This window comes from Bufo gargarizans, chromosome 2 (assembly GCF_014858855.1).
Source record: "Bufo gargarizans isolate SCDJY-AF-19 chromosome 2, ASM1485885v1, whole genome shotgun sequence".
NCBI lineage: Eukaryota > Metazoa > Chordata > Amphibia > Anura > Bufonidae > Bufo > Bufo gargarizans.
The window spans coordinates 432,422,365-432,441,118 of record NC_058081.1 but is presented as its reverse complement, the minus strand read 5'-3'; the positions used below and the strand labels follow the sequence as shown (position 1 = coordinate 432,441,118).

Here is an 18,754-nt window from a genome sequence, read left to right as displayed (position 1 = left end):
GTAACATTTAATTCTTTGTGTGTTATTAGTTTAAGCAGACTGTGATTGTCTATTGGTGTGACTTAGATGAAGATCAGATCACATTTTATGACCAATTTGCGCAGAAATCCATATCATTCCAAAGGGTTCACATACTTTTTCTTGCAACTGTATTACGTAACTGGATATTTACAGAGTTAGGCGTCGTGCACTTGACCATATGTATTTTGAGGTCTGCAAAATATGCATACCTGTTTTTGGCTGACCTATTCCCTTCACTAGGTTTGTAGACCAGAATAGGACATGTTCTATCATTTGCGGAATGGACATACAGATGCGGACAGCACACGGATGACCACGATATGTAATGAGTATATTTAACAAAAGTTTCAGGAGTCTCCCACGTCAATTATACACCTGCAGCAAAATACATAGAAAATCAAGGACAGCAGGCCCATGCTGCTTTCCTTCAATCCAGTCTTCAAATTTAACCATAAAGGTGAATGAGAGGAGAAAGCAAAGCAGTAAGTTAAATAGAATGATTGCAGTAGCTATTGATATAGCTGAGGTGGTGCATACTGTCAGTTGGTAAGTACCCTGTGTCTAAGGACAGGTACCTGCAGAGGCATGGGCAATATCGCCTGGTATGAGCAGGGTTCTCCGAGAACAAGGGGATGCCGTCCCAAGTGATCATGCATTCTAGTCATTCTCTGTTTTGGAAATCTGTGCTGTGGCGGGATGTAACCGAATGTATTTTCTAGATTTCATTTGGTCAGTATTCTCAATCATGGTCTTTACTAACCATTCAGAAATTTTGAAAGCAGAAGACTGATTCACAGTGCCTTGTTCTGAACTTCTTTCAAGTTAAATTATATGCATCATGGTTAAACTTTCGATGATTCTACATTCCCAAAAAATAAATAAAAATATTCTGTATTCCAAAACTTGTAAATAAATATTCCACCTTATTTTCATTTAGGTTAATTAATCAATATGATTCCAAATCAGTAATTCATAAATGACTCCTTTATGTTTGAGACACCACATTGACTCCACGGATTATTTTCTCCCACTCACAGGCAAAGTCAGCCTGTCTATCCTCTATCTTCTTGTGGATTTAGACAGCCATATTCACCAGCACTATCTACAGGTGCATCATACTCCAGGTAAGTATCGGACCAGTGAGACAGCGCCTCCCTGTGTTCAGTGCTTTGCAGCTTTGTTGTCCTTATCCATCCTGCAAGTTGCACTTGAAGCCAGCTTTCAATCTTTTCATTGTTGCCTTCGTCTACTCCTGGCGTCCACCTCTGGAGAAATGTCACGTTCCAGTCTCCCTATGCAGAAAAAAATGCAGCCAAATAAACCAGCTTTACCGCATTCTTATGCAGATTTTATGTTGTGTGTGTTTCTCCATATTGGCATTCCTCTTATGGTCCAAAGTTTGTGTTTAATACCTGAGGTGGATATAGCTGGAATCTGAGCATACAGGAAGTTATCAAATATTCAGTTTATATTTACTACCTCTTATTTTATGATTTTATAGCACTTTTACTAATTGAATTTCAAGTGGTCTAATACTTATCAGTTTTTAAAGGGGTCTTCTAGGATTTTATATCCTCAGATATTGATTGGTGGGGGTCCGACATCCCACCCCCCTGCCTATCAGCTGTTTTAGAATAGCTCAAGTGTCGGAACTACATAGCTCCGTCCATTGTGTAGTGGATGGAGCTGGTAACTGCAGCGCTGCTCCTCTGCACTTTAATATTAATGTCTTATCCTGACGATAATTATTAATATTAATATTCTGGAATGCCCCTTTAAAGGGGTTATCTGTGATTTACATTTTGATCTATCCAACTCCCAGCACCCACGCCAATCAGCTGTTTGAGGAAGCTGCGGTGCTCATCAGAGTTCCAGTGAGTGCTGCGCCTCCTTGCTAGCACAGTGCCATCTATATGACAACGGCTGTGGCCTCTTCGTGCTGCTTATCATCTGATCGGACCCTGGGTATGCAAATCCCAGGAAGCCTTTTTAAAGGGGTTACCCGGGAATTAATATTTATGACCTATCCTCAGTGAGCCGGACAAAGAAATAAGAAAAACAAACAGCAGGTGGCGCTATACAGATACATTTTATTGAATAACTCAGAGGCTATACAAAAATTTTAGTTACACACAATTACAAATGTATTCAGATCCAAATGCTGGTTTGAAAATTGTACCATATTTTTCTTAGGACAACCCCTTTAACTGTTTCATGGTGATCGATTCTTTGCTTTAACCTCCTAAGGACCAAGACAGTTTTGGTGACGTTTTTGTGTTTGCACCCTCATCTTCTAGGAGCGATAACTTTTTTATTTTTTGACATAGCCATATAAGGCATTGTTTTTTTGTTGAAAAAGTTGTATTTCTTAATGGCATTAATTAATGTTCCATAAAGTATAATGTATTGAGAAACTGTAAAAAAAATAATTTGTGGGAATGCAAAAAAAGTACGGTAATTTTGCCATTTACTTTAGCTTTATTTAAAATAAAAATAGGCAAAATTTTCACTTGTGACTGAATTTTTTATTTATTTTTTGATGATAAATATATGAAGGTTTCTTTTTTTAGACCTCTTTAGCATTTTTTTCCCAGCTGAATCAGGTAGTATCCGAATCTCCACCATACCCCACTATAGTTAATGGGGCCGGCAGGCATTCCAGTAAAAGCTATGTACACCTTTGGGGGCAATTTACTTTTATTTTTGCATTGTACTCAGTTTTTTTCAATTGGTCTATCGAAAATTTGTAGCCCTTTTCTCTGTACAGGGCTGAAATTATCCAGTATCACTGGATGACGGGGACAGCATTGCGGATGATACTAGTGAGGCTCGTCCCCACTTGCAACTGGCTGCTCCCCCCAACAACGGATGTTTTCATCTGTGCATGGGGAGAAACAGCAGTGGCGGTGCAGGGAGCCAGAAAAGTATATTCATTGTGAGGGGCGTATGGGGGGCATTTAATAGTCTTGGATAACTCCTTTAAAAGATGTGATACATTTCCATGGATTTTACAGAAGAGATAATAACGTATAGTATAGATAAGTGGATAGTTGTCCTCCTGTTTTGCTCTACTTTATATTTCTTAACAATTGAACCGCTAATAGCTTTTGCATACTATTTACCACCAAATGGCACACTGCAGAATTGTCTGACCCATGGAATTTTCTGTGTGTGCATAGAGACGTTTTCTGTGTGCAACTACATTGGATTACATGTCTCGCTATGATATAGTCCTTCAAACTTCATTACATTGCCTCATTATAAGTGCAGACGGTTGTGTCTTATGGAAGAAAACTGGTTGAATAATTTCATCTATGCAGAAAAGCAGTACTGGATCACCATTTCTGTTTTATTCATTTAATGGAAATAATTAAAAGCTTGACTGTATCATCATAAACTGGCATCTTTGGTATCTCATGATAGTGGGGTGAGACTTGTGGGTTCTGTGAACCTTATAATTTTCTGAATAGCTCACACACAGCATTAGTACTAACCCAGAATATTGTATAAGCAGGAGCCATGTCTTCCTCACAAAAAGGCAGTGATATTAGTGGTCTTTGGACAGACCATCCACAGAGCCACACTCTAGCAAATAACATCTGACTATAATAGTGATGTACTAAATGACCCAGTGTGGTGTTCTCAGCTACAGAAGACCACATCATCTTCTACAATGCTCCAGTAAGTGGCTGCATGAATCCCATACCGGTGCATTTGGGTTGGACAGGATCTACTGGTCTCATTTACTTCAGAATTCAGCACAAGCAATGCATACCCATGCTGTATGGAGACCACATTTGTTTTTTTAACACAGTGAATATTTTGCCCCATGCTCATTATGGACCTGGTGATAACATGGGTTACCAAAATATTGTTTAATCCAGATTTCCTCTCCATGTCTGTCCATGATTCATGTGCTACTGGATATCTTACTAAAATGGTGCACCCTAGTGCAAGGATGTGTTCTAGGAACATAGGAGAACAAATGGGGAAGAAAATACAGCATGCATCTCATCTCACCCCAACCCCTTCTACCTTTTAGTAAGGGGGGGTTAGAAGTAGGGATCTGAGCAAAAAGTGAAGAGCAAAAAAATTGGTTGTTAAACATTTTCACAGAGCAAGCCGTCTTTATAGTTTGTGTAGTAACTCCACCTTGTGGTGTACACTGGTACTACATCAACAGTGGAATGTTGTTACATGTAGAAAAACCTGTAGTAAACAAAGAATAAACTGCACTAAGGGTCCATTCACACGTCCGTTTTTTCTTTCCTGATCTGTTTCCGTTTTTTACATTCATTTTCAATGGGTCCTGAAAAAAAATCAGACATTGAGCTGTCCGATTTTTTTTCAGGACCCATTGAAAATGAATGGGTATAGAACTGGTCCAGATCTGTTCCGCAAAAAACGGAACAGATCAGGAAAGAAACAACTGACGTGTGAACGGACCCTTAGTCTCTCATACTTGTAATATTTCTGAAAATCCTGCAGTAGTTTTAGAAACAGATCCACAATGGAACTGTCTATAATTATACATGAGTGAGTTTTCTGTCCAGATGTGATGTGAGCGCATTTGATCCGGACTGAATCCTGACTCATTCATTTTAATGGATTTGCGTTCAGGAAACATTGAAGCATGTTACATAATGTGCATTTTTCACACAGCCCTGGCCTTATAGAAGTAATTAGCGCTGCGTGAAAAATGGAAGGCATCTAGATGCAATGCATTTTCAATGATGGCTGCTGGGAGATGTTGAGTGTTATTATTCAGTTTTTCTAAACTTTAGAACTGAATGCAATTGCAGAAAAAAACACTTCAACTAGCGTACAAAACCATCAGTTTTTCCCTGAACAGATCCTGACACATTCCGAATTGCTCATGTGGAAAAGGCCTTTTAGTTTTGCCAGAAAATGACATCTGGACGCCTACGACACATGTGATGTATTATAAGGAGGAATCAGGGATGCACATGGGGTTCTACCTGACTCTATTTCTGGTCATTTATTTTCCACTGTTTCTGCAAATTTCACATATTGCTATTCAAAGAAATCTGCTGAAAATTCTGCATTAAAACCTACTGCAAAATCTCTCACGTGTGAACATGGTCATGAAACATAACGTTTCTTTTATATATATATATATATATATATATATATATTAAATCTTGCAAGTTTCTGAGTTTCATTGTAATTTTAGGATTATTAAATGATGTGCTAGCTTTCTAAAATTTGTGCATGTTTGCCAAAATTACCGCACTCCAAAACTAAAGTTATGGACCTCGACAAGATGCTGGTTTTCAAGCTGGATTTAGCATAAACTTGTCACGTATCTAAGAACCATTGGATTGGTAAGATTATAAATTATATAAAACCAGGGATAAATACCCGGATTAGTACAGTTAGGTAAGTGTACACAGTGGCACAATGAAAACACAAAGCCATTGGACACCCTGAATGCGTTTTGGCCAGTTCCTTGTGTCCAACATACACAATAGTAATTTAGTCTCCAAGACAGCCACTGGCGTGCGTGTATGTGCATTGGCAGTGCTTTGTATGACTACCATAAGTTATCTGGTATCTGAGATAGTTGAGTAATATACAGTAATACAAAGTTTCCTGTACATGTGCTTATTTCATTTAATGCTTTTCCTCTATACTGGGCGTATACATTGGCAAAGCTCCTAGCACGTATGTGGAATGCATCCGTATGGCTCCAATTACTCAGTGTATGCCCAAAGAGAACCCTTTTGGCATACATTGGGGAGATATGTGTCGCCATGCTTTTTTTTTGTTTTTTAATAACATGCTGTATATCACAAACTGGGCCAACAGAATGTGTAATATATTTCTCATTAATGACCAAAGAAGAATTAATCTGTAGGAAATGTCTTGTTTTCAGGTTTACCCATCCCCTAATGCTTGGGTCTGGTGTACACACAACAGGAATTCCTCACCCAGCAATAGTGCCTCACTCAGGGAATAAAGACATGGAATGCTATGACAGGGGCATGTAAGTAGCCGGAGAAGCAGTTGGGGGTTGTTGTTTTTTTTTTTTATTAGTCATATTTTTATAGAATTGTTTGCATTTTGGTAATATTCTTAAATGGATCGCAAAAAATGATCGCCTATGTCCCATAGGCTGTTAGGTCATATAGACATCATAGAGGGCTGTCTTCTGCTCTGACCTCCTCCATTAAGAGTGTAGAAGATGCTAAGGCCCCTGGCACCCCCACAATGAGCTGTTCTGCAGTAGCTTTGGTGCCTCTTTCATACAGTTGCAAGAAAAAGTATGCAAACCCTTTGGAATGATATGGATTTCTGCACAAATTGGTCATAAAATGTGATCTGCTCTTCATCTAAGTCACAACAATAGATAATCACAGTCTGCTTAAACTAATAACACACAAATAATTAAATGTTACCATGTTTTTATTGAACACACCATGTAAACATTTACAGTGCAGGTGGAAAAAGTATGTGAACTCTTGGATTTAATAACTAGTTGAACCTCCTTTGGCAGCAATAACTTCAACCAAACGTTTGCTGTAGTTGCAGATCAGACATGCACAACGGTCAAGAGTAATTCTTGACCATTCCACTTTACAGAACTGTTTCAGTTCAGCAATATTCTTGGGATGTCTGGTGTGAATGGCTTTCTTGAGGTCATGCCACAGTATCTCAATCGGGTTGAGGTCAGGACTCTGACAGGGCCACTTCTGAAGGCGTATTTTCTTCTGTTTTAAGCAATTCTGTTGTTGATTTACTTCTATACTTTGGGTCGTTGCCCTGTTGCAACACCCATCTTCTGTTGAGCTTCAGCTGGTGGACAGATGGCCTTAAGTTCTCCTGCAAAATGTCTTGATAAACTTGGGAATTCATTTTTCCTTTGATGATAGCAATCCGTCCAGGCCCTGACGCAGCAAAGCAGCCCCAAACCATGATGCCCCCACCAGCATACTTCACAGTTGGGATGAGGTTTTGATGTTGGTGTGCTGTGCCTCTTTTTCTCCACACATAGTGTTGTGTGTTTCTTCCAAACAACTCAACTTTGGTTTCATCTGTCCACAGAATATTTTGCCAGTACTGCTGTGGAACATCCAGGTGCTCTTGTGCAAACGTGCAGCAATGGGGTTTTTTTGGACAGCAGTGGCTTCCTCTGTGTTGTCCTCCCATGAAATCCATTCTTGTTTAGTGTTTTACGTATAGTAGATTCGCTAACAGGGATGTTGGCATATGCCAAAGACTTTTGTAAGTCTTTAGCTAACACTTTAGGATTCTTCTTCACCTCACTGACCAGTTTGCGCTGTGCTCTTGCAGTCATTTTTACAGGACGGCCACTCCTAGTGCAAGTAGCAGCAGTGCTGAATTTTCTCCATTTATAGACCATTTGTCTTACCGTGGACTGATGAAAAGCAAGGCTTTTGGAGCTCTTATGTGCAAGGCATCATTCACATCAGGCAATGCTTCTTGTGAAAAGCAACCTCAGAACTGGTGTGTTTTTTTTTTATAGGATAGGGCAGGGCAGCCGTAACCAACACCTCCAATCTCATCTCATTGATTGGACTCCATTCGGCTGACACCTCACTCCAATTAGCTCTTGGAGATGTCATTAGTCTAGGGGTTCACATACTTTTTCCATCTGCACTGTGAATGTTTACATGGTGTGTTCAATTAAAACATGGTAACATTTAATTATTTGTGTGTTATTAGTTTAAGCAGACTGTGATTGTCAATTGTTATGACATAGATGAAGATCAGATCACATTTTATGACCAATTTGTGCAGAAATCCATAAAATTCCAAAGGGTTCACATACTTTTTCTTGCAACTGTATATTGCTGCATAGTGGATGGAGCTGTGCAGTTCCAGCGCCTATTTGCAGCACCGAAGCTACTGCAGGACAGCTAATTGGTGGGGGTGCTGGAAGACAGACCTCTGCTGATCTGATATCCTGAAGGTAGGCCATCAATATAAAAATCACAGAAATACCGTGAAATCAATAGTAAAGCTTCTTTTTAAAGATTATCTGGTAATCTGGCCCAGAACTGCCTGGTAATGTGAAATTTTACACAATCTGAAACAAGAACACTCAGCAATAGATAATGCCATTCATACTTCTAATAGTAGTATAAGGCTGAAAAAAGACATCTGTGCATCTAGTTCAGCCTGTTATCCTGCAAGTTGATCCAGAGAAAGGCAAAAAAAAAAAAGCCAATTTTCCCCACTTTAAGGGGAAAAAAAATTCCTTACCGAATCTAATCAGGCAATCAGAATACTCCTTGGATCAACGACCCCTCTCTAATAATTATAACCTGTATTGTTATTACCCTCCAGAAATACATCCAGGCTCCTCTTGAACTCTTTTAGGGAACTCGCCACCTCCTCAGAAGAGAGTTCCATAGTTTTCACTGCTCTTACTGTAAAGAATCCTCTTCTATGTTTGTGTACAAACCTTCTTTCCTCGAGGCGCAGAGGATATCCCCTCGTCGCAGTCACAGTCCTGGGGATAAATAGATGATGGGAAAGATCTCTGTACTGACCCCTGATATATTTGTACATAGTTATTAGATCTCCCCTTAGTCATCTTGTGTGGTCCATGTGTGGTCTGACTAGTGATTTGTAAAGTGCCAGGACTATGTTCTCATCGCGGGCATCTGTGCCCTTTTTTATGCAACCCATTATCTTATTGGCCTTGACAGCAGCTGCCTGAAACAGTTTTTTACAGCTTCGTTTGCTGTCCACTAAAATTCCTAAGTCTTTTACCATTTAGTATGTACGGGTGACTTGCATTATTCCTTCCCACATGCAAAACCTTACAGTTATCATTGTTAAACATCATCTGCGACATGTCTGCCCAAGCCTCCAATCTATCCAGAGTCATCTGTAACAGTATACTGTCCTCTTCTGTGTTAATTACGTTACACAGTTTAGTGTCATCTGCAAAAATTTATATTTTACTGTGCAAGCCTTCTACAAGATCATTAATAAATATATTGAAGAGAATAGGGCCCAATACTGACCCCTGTGGTACCCCACTAGTCATGGTGACCCAATCTGAGTGAGTAATAACTGTTTTCTATCACTGAGACAGTTACTTACCCACATACAGACATTTTCTCCCAGTCCAAGCATTCAAATTTTTTATACTTACCTTTTATGTGGTACAGTATCAAATGCTTTGGAGAAATCAAGATATATGACATCCATTAATTCGTAAGTCTATAACTTACCTTCTCAGTAAAACTGATTAAATTAGTTTGACATGACCGATCCCTCATGAAGCCATACTAATATGGCGTTATTTGCTTATTTTCATTGAGTTACTCCAAGATAGCAGCTCTTAGAAAACCTCCAAACAGTTTACCCACGACAGATGTTAAACTTACCAGCCTATAGCACCAAATTAGCTATTCGCCAGTCCCGTGGAACACTCCCTATCAGTATAGAGTCCTTAAATATCCGAAATAAGGGTCTGGCTATGACGTTACTTAATTGTCTTAGGATACGGGGGCGTATGCCATCTGGTCCCGGCGATTTGTCTATTTTAATCTTTTTAAGACGCCGCTGTACTTATTCCTGGGTCAGGCAGGGCACCTTTAATGGGAAATTTACTTTTACATTCTGCATGTAATATGACAGCTAATAGCTTTGCTTTCTCCTCATCGCTCTCTGCAGCTTCTCCCTCATTACTCTGTAAAGGGCCGACACCTTAAGATTTATACTTTTTACCATTTATCTAATTAAAGAAAATTTTAGGGTTAGTTTTACTCTCTTTGGCAATTGATCTCTCGGTCTCTACTTTTATTTGTCTTTTACATATTAAATTTTTTTCCTTATAGTTTTTCAATGCTTACTCGCTACCCTCCTGTTTTAGTGATTTTAAATGCTTTCTTTTGCTTTCTTTTGCTTTCTTTACATTTCTATTTATCCACATAGTTTTTTTCTTGTTCCTTATCCTTTTATTCCCATAAGGTATGTACCTCTCACAATTAGATTTAAGGATGCTTTTAAAAATATCCTATTTTGTGGCTGTATTTTTATTTTTGAGGACAGTGTCCCAGTTAGTTAGTCCTATGGCCTCGTCTAGTTGGCTAAATTTAGCTATTTTGTTGTTGGTTATTGCCAAGAACCTGTTTCCTTTATGAGATGTCCAGGTTTCAGTTTCCCAGTCTATATCTATGTAGTTGAAGTCCCCCATAATAACGACCTCATTATGATTTGCCGCCTGTTTAGTTTGAGTAAATTTTCTGTGGACTCTGGTATATTAGGTGGCTTATAATAAACTCCTATTAGTATTTTATTATTGTTTTTTCTGCCCTATATTTTTACCCACAGTGAATCCACATGTTCATGCCCCTCACTTATAACTTTCCGGAGTGTGGGCTTTAGACAGGACTTTACATAAAGGCAGACCCCTCCCCCTCTCCGGTTCTGACGATCCTTTCTAAACACATTGTAACCCTGTACGTTAACCACCCAGTCATAGCTATCATCCAGCCATGTCTCAGTTATTCCCACTATGTCATAGTCCTCCTCACACAATCCTTATTCCAGTTCACCAGTTTTTAGTCAGGCTTCTGGCATTAATATACATACAATTAAGAGGTTTGTGTATATTTTTTACCCTGCACCTTTCCTTCTGAACTGTTCTAGCCCCTCTTTCCATTCCTCCCCCAGTTCCATTACCTTGCCCCAGTTCTCTATCTTCCACTCCTATAATGTAATTCCCTCCCCCCCCCCCCAGTCCCTAGTTTAAACAGTCCTCCAACCTTCTAGCCATCTTCTCCCCAAAACAGCTGCCTCTTCCTCATTGAGGTGCAGCCCATCTCTACGATAGAGCCTGTAGTTGACATAGAAGTCGGCCCAGTTCTCCTGGAACCCAAACCCCTCCTTCCTACACCAGTTCTTGAGCCACTTGTTAATCTCCCTAATCTCCCGCTGCCTTTCTTGTGTGGTGCGTGGTATAGGTAGTATTTCAGAAAACCCTACCATCTGCCAAACTTGTTGGGGTGTTCTAGATCAGGGCTGTCCTCACTGGTACTCTTCCCTCTACCCGCTTTCTAACGGTTATCCAGCTACCTACATCACTTTCCAAAGCCTCCTTGCTACCACCCTCCCCCACATCTACCCCATAGAGTGCTTGCTCAGTGAGCAGCAAACTCTGTTCCAAATTGTGAACGCTTCTCGGTGTTGAAACTCGGTTAGATACACGAGGTGTGATTCCAAATGGTCAATTTGCTCACATTTTGAACAAAGATATGCACCCTCAAACGTATGTTCCAGTACTGCATACATTAGACAAGAAGTGCACTGGACTGCACTATCAATAATAGAACACATACTAATTGGGGATTATGCAAGAAAAGAGAAAAAATACAATACAGCGCAGTGCTAAGAAACTGATTATCTGTAGTCCCCTACTAAAGAATTAGAAAACAATTGTGTGGGCTGTGCACTGATTTTCATTGGGTTGCACTGCTTAATATGGGCAATCTGGCACTTTTGGAGCTTTCAATGCTGCAATTGCCGGGATTCACACATGACATGTCGCTTTGGTTCTTCCACAACAGTCAGATGTTATATTGTAAGGAATTAGATTTAATAAAATGTTTGAAAACTGAACATTTATAAAGCTTTTTACATAGCAAGCTCTATCCATCTAATTTTTGTTGCAGTCATCCCCCTAGACTTTTACAGCTTTTACTATATGCCACATTAATGGAGGGTATCGTACTATACATGTACCCATTCCTAGGAGTCGATTAGAGAGGAAATAGTTGTTCTTTCTCTGGGATAGGAAGGTTGTCTTAGAGATGGTCAGGCTTCATTCCCCTGTGGTTAGTATGGTAATAGACAAAGACGAGAGAGAAGGGAGCGAGCGCTCCACTTGTCAGTTTGCCTTCCTATCAGCAGACTGACCAGTAGAAGCCAACTATCCTAAAGATGTGTCTCTGGAACAATGAGGGAACTGGTCCCCTAAATATCTTCCCGCCAAGAAGTACTGTGACGACAGCAATGTGTCAGTTTTGGATTTTGCATATTAGACATATATTTATTGCTGACGCTTAGATTTCATCCACAAATGTGCTGTTTGATGTGCTGCAGATCCACAGATCCCACTTAGCAGGACTGATATTTGTGTGACTTATCACTGGCTATTCTGTGCAGAATCCACAGAAATCCACCCATTTAGCATGATACTCATTATCATAGACTTTATTGCAGGTCTACTTTTATCCCTTCTACATTGAAAGTGGTGAAATCCATGGTGAAAATCCGCAACAGGCTCCTTTTTTCCTGCAGAAAATGGCTGTAGCGTGTGGAGGGGAGTTGTGCAATGTCCTTATACTGTAATCCTTCGTGGACTTTACCTGATGATAAAATCCACGGCAAATGCACCGCATCTGAATTCACCCTTAGACGCACAGATAAGAAAGTGCTTGTTTGGTTAGGTAAAAAATGCATCTAATAGTGTGAAAATACTGTTAATATTCTACTTCATCCAATCATTATTGTTTTATTAATCATCATGTTTTACAGGAAACCTCACTCGGAACCAAAAAGAGAAAGAGAACCCAAGAAGCCGACCATAAAGAAACCACTGAATGCTTTTATGTTATATATGAAAGAGATGCGTGCGAAGGTTATTGCAGAGTGCACATTAAAAGAGAGTGCGGCTATTAACCAGATTCTGGGAAGGAGGGTGAGTGCCTAATGCGACAGCCTGAGGACTCCAATTACCTTACATTAATACCCCTTCTATGCTTACTGGTACATCGCCATGTGAGTGGCTACATACTGTCAAAACCTATGGGCAAGCAGCTGTGGGACGTGTCAACCCTATTGGGAGTATTGTTTCACAACCTTCTTCACTTGCGTTATTCCTGCACCATGCTGGACACAAATTTATCAGTAGTACACAAACTCTGCATACCATTACTATGGACATGCATATAAAACTTTGGCCCAGATTTACTACTCCTGTAGATAGTGTAATCTTAGATGGACTGTCTAGACCTGCACCAGATTTATCACAGTGGATCAGGCTGGATGATAAATCTGGAGCAGGGAGAGACACTTTTCACTGATTCTATACCAACTATTGGTTGGCTTACTTTGAAACAGGTTTTACAGGAGAATTGCTTTAAAAATATGAAGCATCTTAAGCCCTGGCCCCTTTCCTGTAAAGCTCCACCCACTTTCTGCTAAGCCCCATCGCCATTTTATTTTTTTATTTTTTTACATGTTTGGTACAGATACATTAGTAAATCTGGGCCATTGTTTTAGGAGCCAACTAATAATTGGTTTTAAAGTTCACAAGTATAAAAAACTTTAATTATATAGTGAGAAAATATACCTTAAAGGGAAGATATTGAAAAGATTCAGTATAATTTGTAAATTATTAATTTAAATCTCTGCTTACTCTGAGCTTGGGAGTCCAGTGTGTGGCCCTACACAGAGATTGACAGCTATGTCAGTATGCACGGTTTCTATAGGGAAGTCTGTCAGTTACTGAGAAGCACCACCCACTGGACTCTTACTCTCTGCTTACTCTGAGCTTGGGAGTCCAGTGTGTGGCCCTACACAGAGATTGACAGCTATGTCAGTATGCACTGTTTCTATAGGGAAGTCTGTCAGTTACTGAGAAGCACCGCCCACTGGACTCTTAATCTCTGCTTACTCTGAGCTTGGGAGTCCAGTGTGTGGCCCTACACAGAGATTGACAGCTATGTCAGTATGCACTGTTTCTATAGGGAAGTCTGTCAGTTACTGAGAAGCACCGCCCACTGGACTCTTACTCTCTGCTTACTCTGAGCTTGGGAGTCCAGTGTGTGGCCCTACACAGAGATTGACAGCTATGTCAGTATGCACTGTTTCTATAGGGAAGTCTGTCAGTTACTGAGAAGCACCACCCACTGGACTCTTAAACCCAGAATCAGCAGAGACAAGTTATACTAAATCTTTTCCCATAAAGCTATATATCAATCTGCTCAGCTCCTCCTGCTCTATTCCATGCTGCAGTTCAGTTTCTGCTGTTCTCTGTTGCCATAAGAAAGCTGCTAATGATGCAAGTGATCTATTGCTAACATATCTCAGTATGGCTTGAGTACCTGCAAGCAAATGGATTAATTAAATGAATACGTTTTACATGGACTGATGATCAGGCTTTAATGCTTCCATGAACATGTCTGATCATTGCCGTGTTTAAACATGCTACCAGTCATCTGACAAACCAGGAATCACATCTTTTACGTGACATGAAAAATGCTTGTTTGTTGGCGGGTCGTCTTGTGGAAACAAAACTGTGCAGGATCAAATGACTGTATTAGTGATTTCTATCCCCATACTGTAGCTCTTTCCCCAAGCTCTGTATATTCTTCTTTTACTTTATCCCCTCTATTCACAGCGCCACTAACATTACTAACCCTGGGATAGATTTAAGACAACTGCTGGCCTAACTGGTCATCTATTCCGGTCTACTCGCGCGTAAAATACTGATTAGTGTTACTTTTTCTATTTCTAGTGGCACGCACTATCCAGAGAAGAACAGGCAAAGTACTATGAACTGGCTAGGAAAGAAAGGCAGCTCCATATGCAGCTCTACCCTGGCTGGTCTGCGCGGGACAACTATGTAAGATGTCACTTATCTGTCTCATTAGAATTTTGTAAATAGTCGGTCCTAATAATAATTCTGACTGTATGACACGATCTGTACACGTGTGATGTTTGGGATATGTACACATGTGGCATAAAAACTGCGGCTTTGCCTTCTGTAGAGTTGTACAGTTCCAGCAAAGTGGATGAGATTTTAAGAAATATGATCCACACACTTTGGAGAAAACTTGCAGCATAAACTGACTTGATGTGGATTGAAAACCCAAAGCACAAGTCAGTTTATGCTGCAGGTTTACCTACGGCTTTCAACCTGTGCAATTCCAAGGCTTCCACGTGTTTTTGCAGAGGCAGTTTCATTCTGATTCACTGCAGATTTTACACAGTGGCCTCGCCACATTTGAAATTGGACACCTGCGCCCTATCAAATGCATTTGCTAGTGATGAGCAAAGCGAGCTGCGGATGTTACATCCGAAGTTCCATCGTACGGTATTAGAATGTATGGGCAAAGTTAGTTATTCGTGAAGTCGCGAGTGACTCCGTTGAATTACTTCTGTAATTGATTTTTAAAGTAGAAAACCACTTTAAAACTTGAAACCAAACTTGGCTTTGGTTCTAACTAGTACCTCGGAACCGAAGCCGAGTTCGGTTTCAAGTTTTAAAGTGTTTTTCTACTTTAAAGATCAACTACTGAAGTTATTTAACAAAGTCACGCATGACTTCGCGAATAACTTCTGCTCATCGGAGCCCATACATTCTAATACTGTACAGAGACGGATCTATGTACAGTATTAGTCCGAAGTTTTAAACGAAGCGACCTTGGATGTAACATCTAGCTCACTTCACTCATCTCTAGTATTTGCCTCACATGGACTTGAATGTTGTGGCATATAGAAATACAGTATTAGAATTTCTTGGGATCTCAAGGTAAGGACACCTGGCTGAAAACCATGCCGGGCTGCATTTATACTGCAAATCACAATATTTCTGAAATGCCTATAAACCAATATAATACTATCCTAAAGCTGCCCCTACTTGTGGTAAATCCTTATACCAAGGTGACTTTTGCTACGTGTGGCCTCACCTTTACTCCAGTATGTTACCTATGGCCTCACCTTAACTCCAGTATGTATATTACTTATGTTATTGAGTAACCAGTATAAATATAGTCTTTAATCCATAGGGAAAAAAGAAACGAAGAAGCAGAGAAAAACATCAGGATTCCGGCTCAGGTGAGGATTGATATTGAAAGGGCTCTATAAGAATATATTACAGAAAGACATTGCTACCTGCACAGCCACTTCTGTTCATACAGGCTGGTTTGGGAACAATCCTTGAACTGCTACTGTGGTACTGGGCTGCGGTTTCGTCACTGCACTTCTTATACATGTCTTCGATGTATAGCAATTATATTGACTGTAATGAAACATCTGACTGCTCTAGTAAATGGTAGTGAACCACTGCATGTGAGTACAGGCCATAGGATAACTGGACAAAAATGGCTTATCAGGTTGCCAAAGCAACTACAGAATCCACCTTCCTTTAAGCCCAATACACATTCATTGGATGGGTGCTTTCATCCAGTGCCTGTGAATGGCATTCAGCTGTCACAAACCACATCAGGTCCTATCCTGGCCAAGAGCACAAATCAGCATATCATACTTCTGTTAGTATTTGTGGAAATGGGGGGAACTGCTGTAAATACTGGGTAAGAGGAAAAGGCTCTGCTGAGACTGCTGGGGGAAGAGGGTGCACTGTTGCTATTGCCGGATAAATGGGGGACACAGTATGATTATCAGTGTATTATGTGAGGCACTACTTGGACTAGAGAAGGACTGCTAAAGGAGGGTGCATCTGTTGCTAAAGGAAGCATGGCTGTGCAGTGACTATCACAGAAAAAGATGGGGAGTGAAATCTGCAAGTAAAATGTAAGTTCAGGATCACTAGTCGTTTTCTTTTATTACAGTCTGCCATTTTGAGGGAAAAAGTATAAGATAATGGGGATAGGGGAGATGCTGGATAGGGCACCCATATTAATGATGTCCATATACTGTACCTTTGTGCATATGAACAGGGACCGTTCTGATGGAGTGTTCTGTTTGTTCTGATACAAACGTTGTATATATCAATAATACAGTTGAATATAAGGAACTTTGTAATATATTCTATCAGTGTTTTTTATCTTCACGTCTACTATTGATTTATGCAAAGTTTATTGAAAGTTTTTCTCTTATTGTATTTGTTTTGGTTTTGGTTTTAACTAAAAAAAAATGTTTTTCATTTGGTCTTCATTCAAAATTTTCAACAGTTTTTTGCTGATAAAGCAGTTGCTTTTAGTCCATTTACAGTGACTCCGGGAGAGCGGCTCTAACTGCTCCATGTGTAATCTCTAAGCTCCTGGCAGCTCATAAACACTCACTGAAGCTAAATTTGTATCAAACAGAGAAGAGTTTAGCTACATGGTGGTATTACACTGCCTGATGTACGGGCAATGTGAGCGCCTATGGATGATAACACATCTATCTGCGCTGTTTGTACCGGCCTGATTACACAGGCCAATGCAAACAAAATGTGAGAGGAACTATTTGCTTCTCCCTCAGTCTGTTCTATTCTATTAATGCAAAACATCCTTGATTACATGGGAAGATGTGCTGCCGATAAGTGGGCATCTTTCATCCTCATAAAAGATGCCCAGTATTCAATGAACGAGCGTTTGTTGATCAGCTGCTCAATTATAGGAGCCAGTTATCAAAAACAAGCGCTCCTATGAATGTCTGTTCCCAATAATTTGCCAATAATCTTACAGTCTAATAGCGTGTTTATGAGCTGTCAGGAGTTTAGAGATAAGGTCTATACATCCATCCCTCAGAGCAGGCGTTTGATGGGATTCTGTTAAAAAAAAGCCCGCTTGTTTGCAAATGCACTTAAAATGAATGCTGTATAAAAAAACATTTTGTAATAAAGACCGTTTGAAAAAAAAAATTCAAACCAAAATGAGTAAAGTATAATAGAAAAAGTGCTTCCAAAGATGCCTATGTCCTTTAGGTAAACTGATACAAGTAATCTTAGTCACCCACAATGAGATATAAGCCTTCAGACATGATGCAGCTGATTCTGCATGGTCTGTACTTATACACTTTTGTATTCACCCCGTCTGCACTGCATTGTACAGTACCAAGGAAGAATTTTAGCAGAATTGAGAGCAAACTCCAGACGTTTAAAATCTGCTGCATATTTGTTCTAGATGTGCGGCGGATTTGACCTGTTACCATGCAAAGGGTGCATAAAAATCTGTGGCAAAATCAGCATGTAAGGAGTGCCAGTTTTTCGACAGAAAACATCTCCTGCATGAATGCATGACTACACAGGCCCTGTGTCTGCATGCATCTAATGGCTGAAAACCTGCTATGGTTTCTGTTCACTGGCAACAAGCAAATAGTGAGGAATATGTCAGTTTAAAGTATGTGAGAAGGTTGTATCACTTCATTATATCAGACATAAGCATCCCTCCAACCAGTCAGAAAGTCCACAGCGCTCCTGATTCCTCATGTGAAGTGTTTACACCAGGTTTTTGTTGTATATTTTTTTACCATCAGAAAACCACACCCTATAACCTGATCAATTGTAAAGGTTTCTGGAAGGGCTAGTGACTTTTCTAGTATTACATAGGTCGCTGAGCAGCTTCACTTATACGCAGTTATTTAAAAACTGATTTAATGGTAGATTTTTAGCAATCAAACATAACACATCGCTAATGAGGATGGGTTCACACATTACAGAAAACCGGAGGAAAAACCTGATCGCAGCCTCAATGTGTGAACCCAGCAAAAAGATAGGGACACATATTGCAGTGTCCACATGTGGGTGAAAACCCACTCACTCGTGGAGGCCAGTGGCTGCACAATTATGCGGTTAACACCTCAGTTTTAGGGGAGGAGGTTTAACTGCAATGGGACGGCATATGAACGTGTATTACATACCCACTGGAGGTGATGGTAGATTCTGAAATCTGAAGATTTCCAAGTGAGAAGATGAAGGGAGACAGCCAGTGCCTCACATTTTTAGCGATCAGTGAGGGTGATAGGTCGAGGACCCCTATGCCTTTAAAATTAGAAAGCAGAC

At 40.1% G+C, this 18,754-nt stretch overlaps 1 protein-coding gene across 9 annotated transcripts in view; it reads left to right on the top strand.

The window, feature by feature from the left end:
- Positions 1-18,754, top strand: part of TCF7 (transcription factor 7) — a 165,912-nt gene that overhangs the window by 135,098 nt on the left and 12,060 nt on the right. For 6 of the 9 annotated variants that reach the window (XM_044280928.1, XM_044280927.1, XM_044280929.1 and 3 more), the window contains 5 exons: positions 1,059-1,145; positions 5,918-6,028; positions 12,559-12,721; positions 14,543-14,650; positions 15,816-15,864. In XM_044280928.1, coding sequence (XP_044136863.1) covers positions 1,059-1,145; positions 5,918-6,028; positions 12,559-12,721; positions 14,543-14,650; positions 15,816-15,864 — 518 coding nt within the window. The remainder of the gene's footprint in view (positions 1-1,058; positions 1,146-5,917; positions 6,029-12,558; positions 12,722-14,542; positions 14,651-15,815; positions 15,865-18,754) is intronic. The other 3 variants (XM_044280933.1, XM_044280935.1, XM_044280934.1) reach the window with 1 other exon arrangement.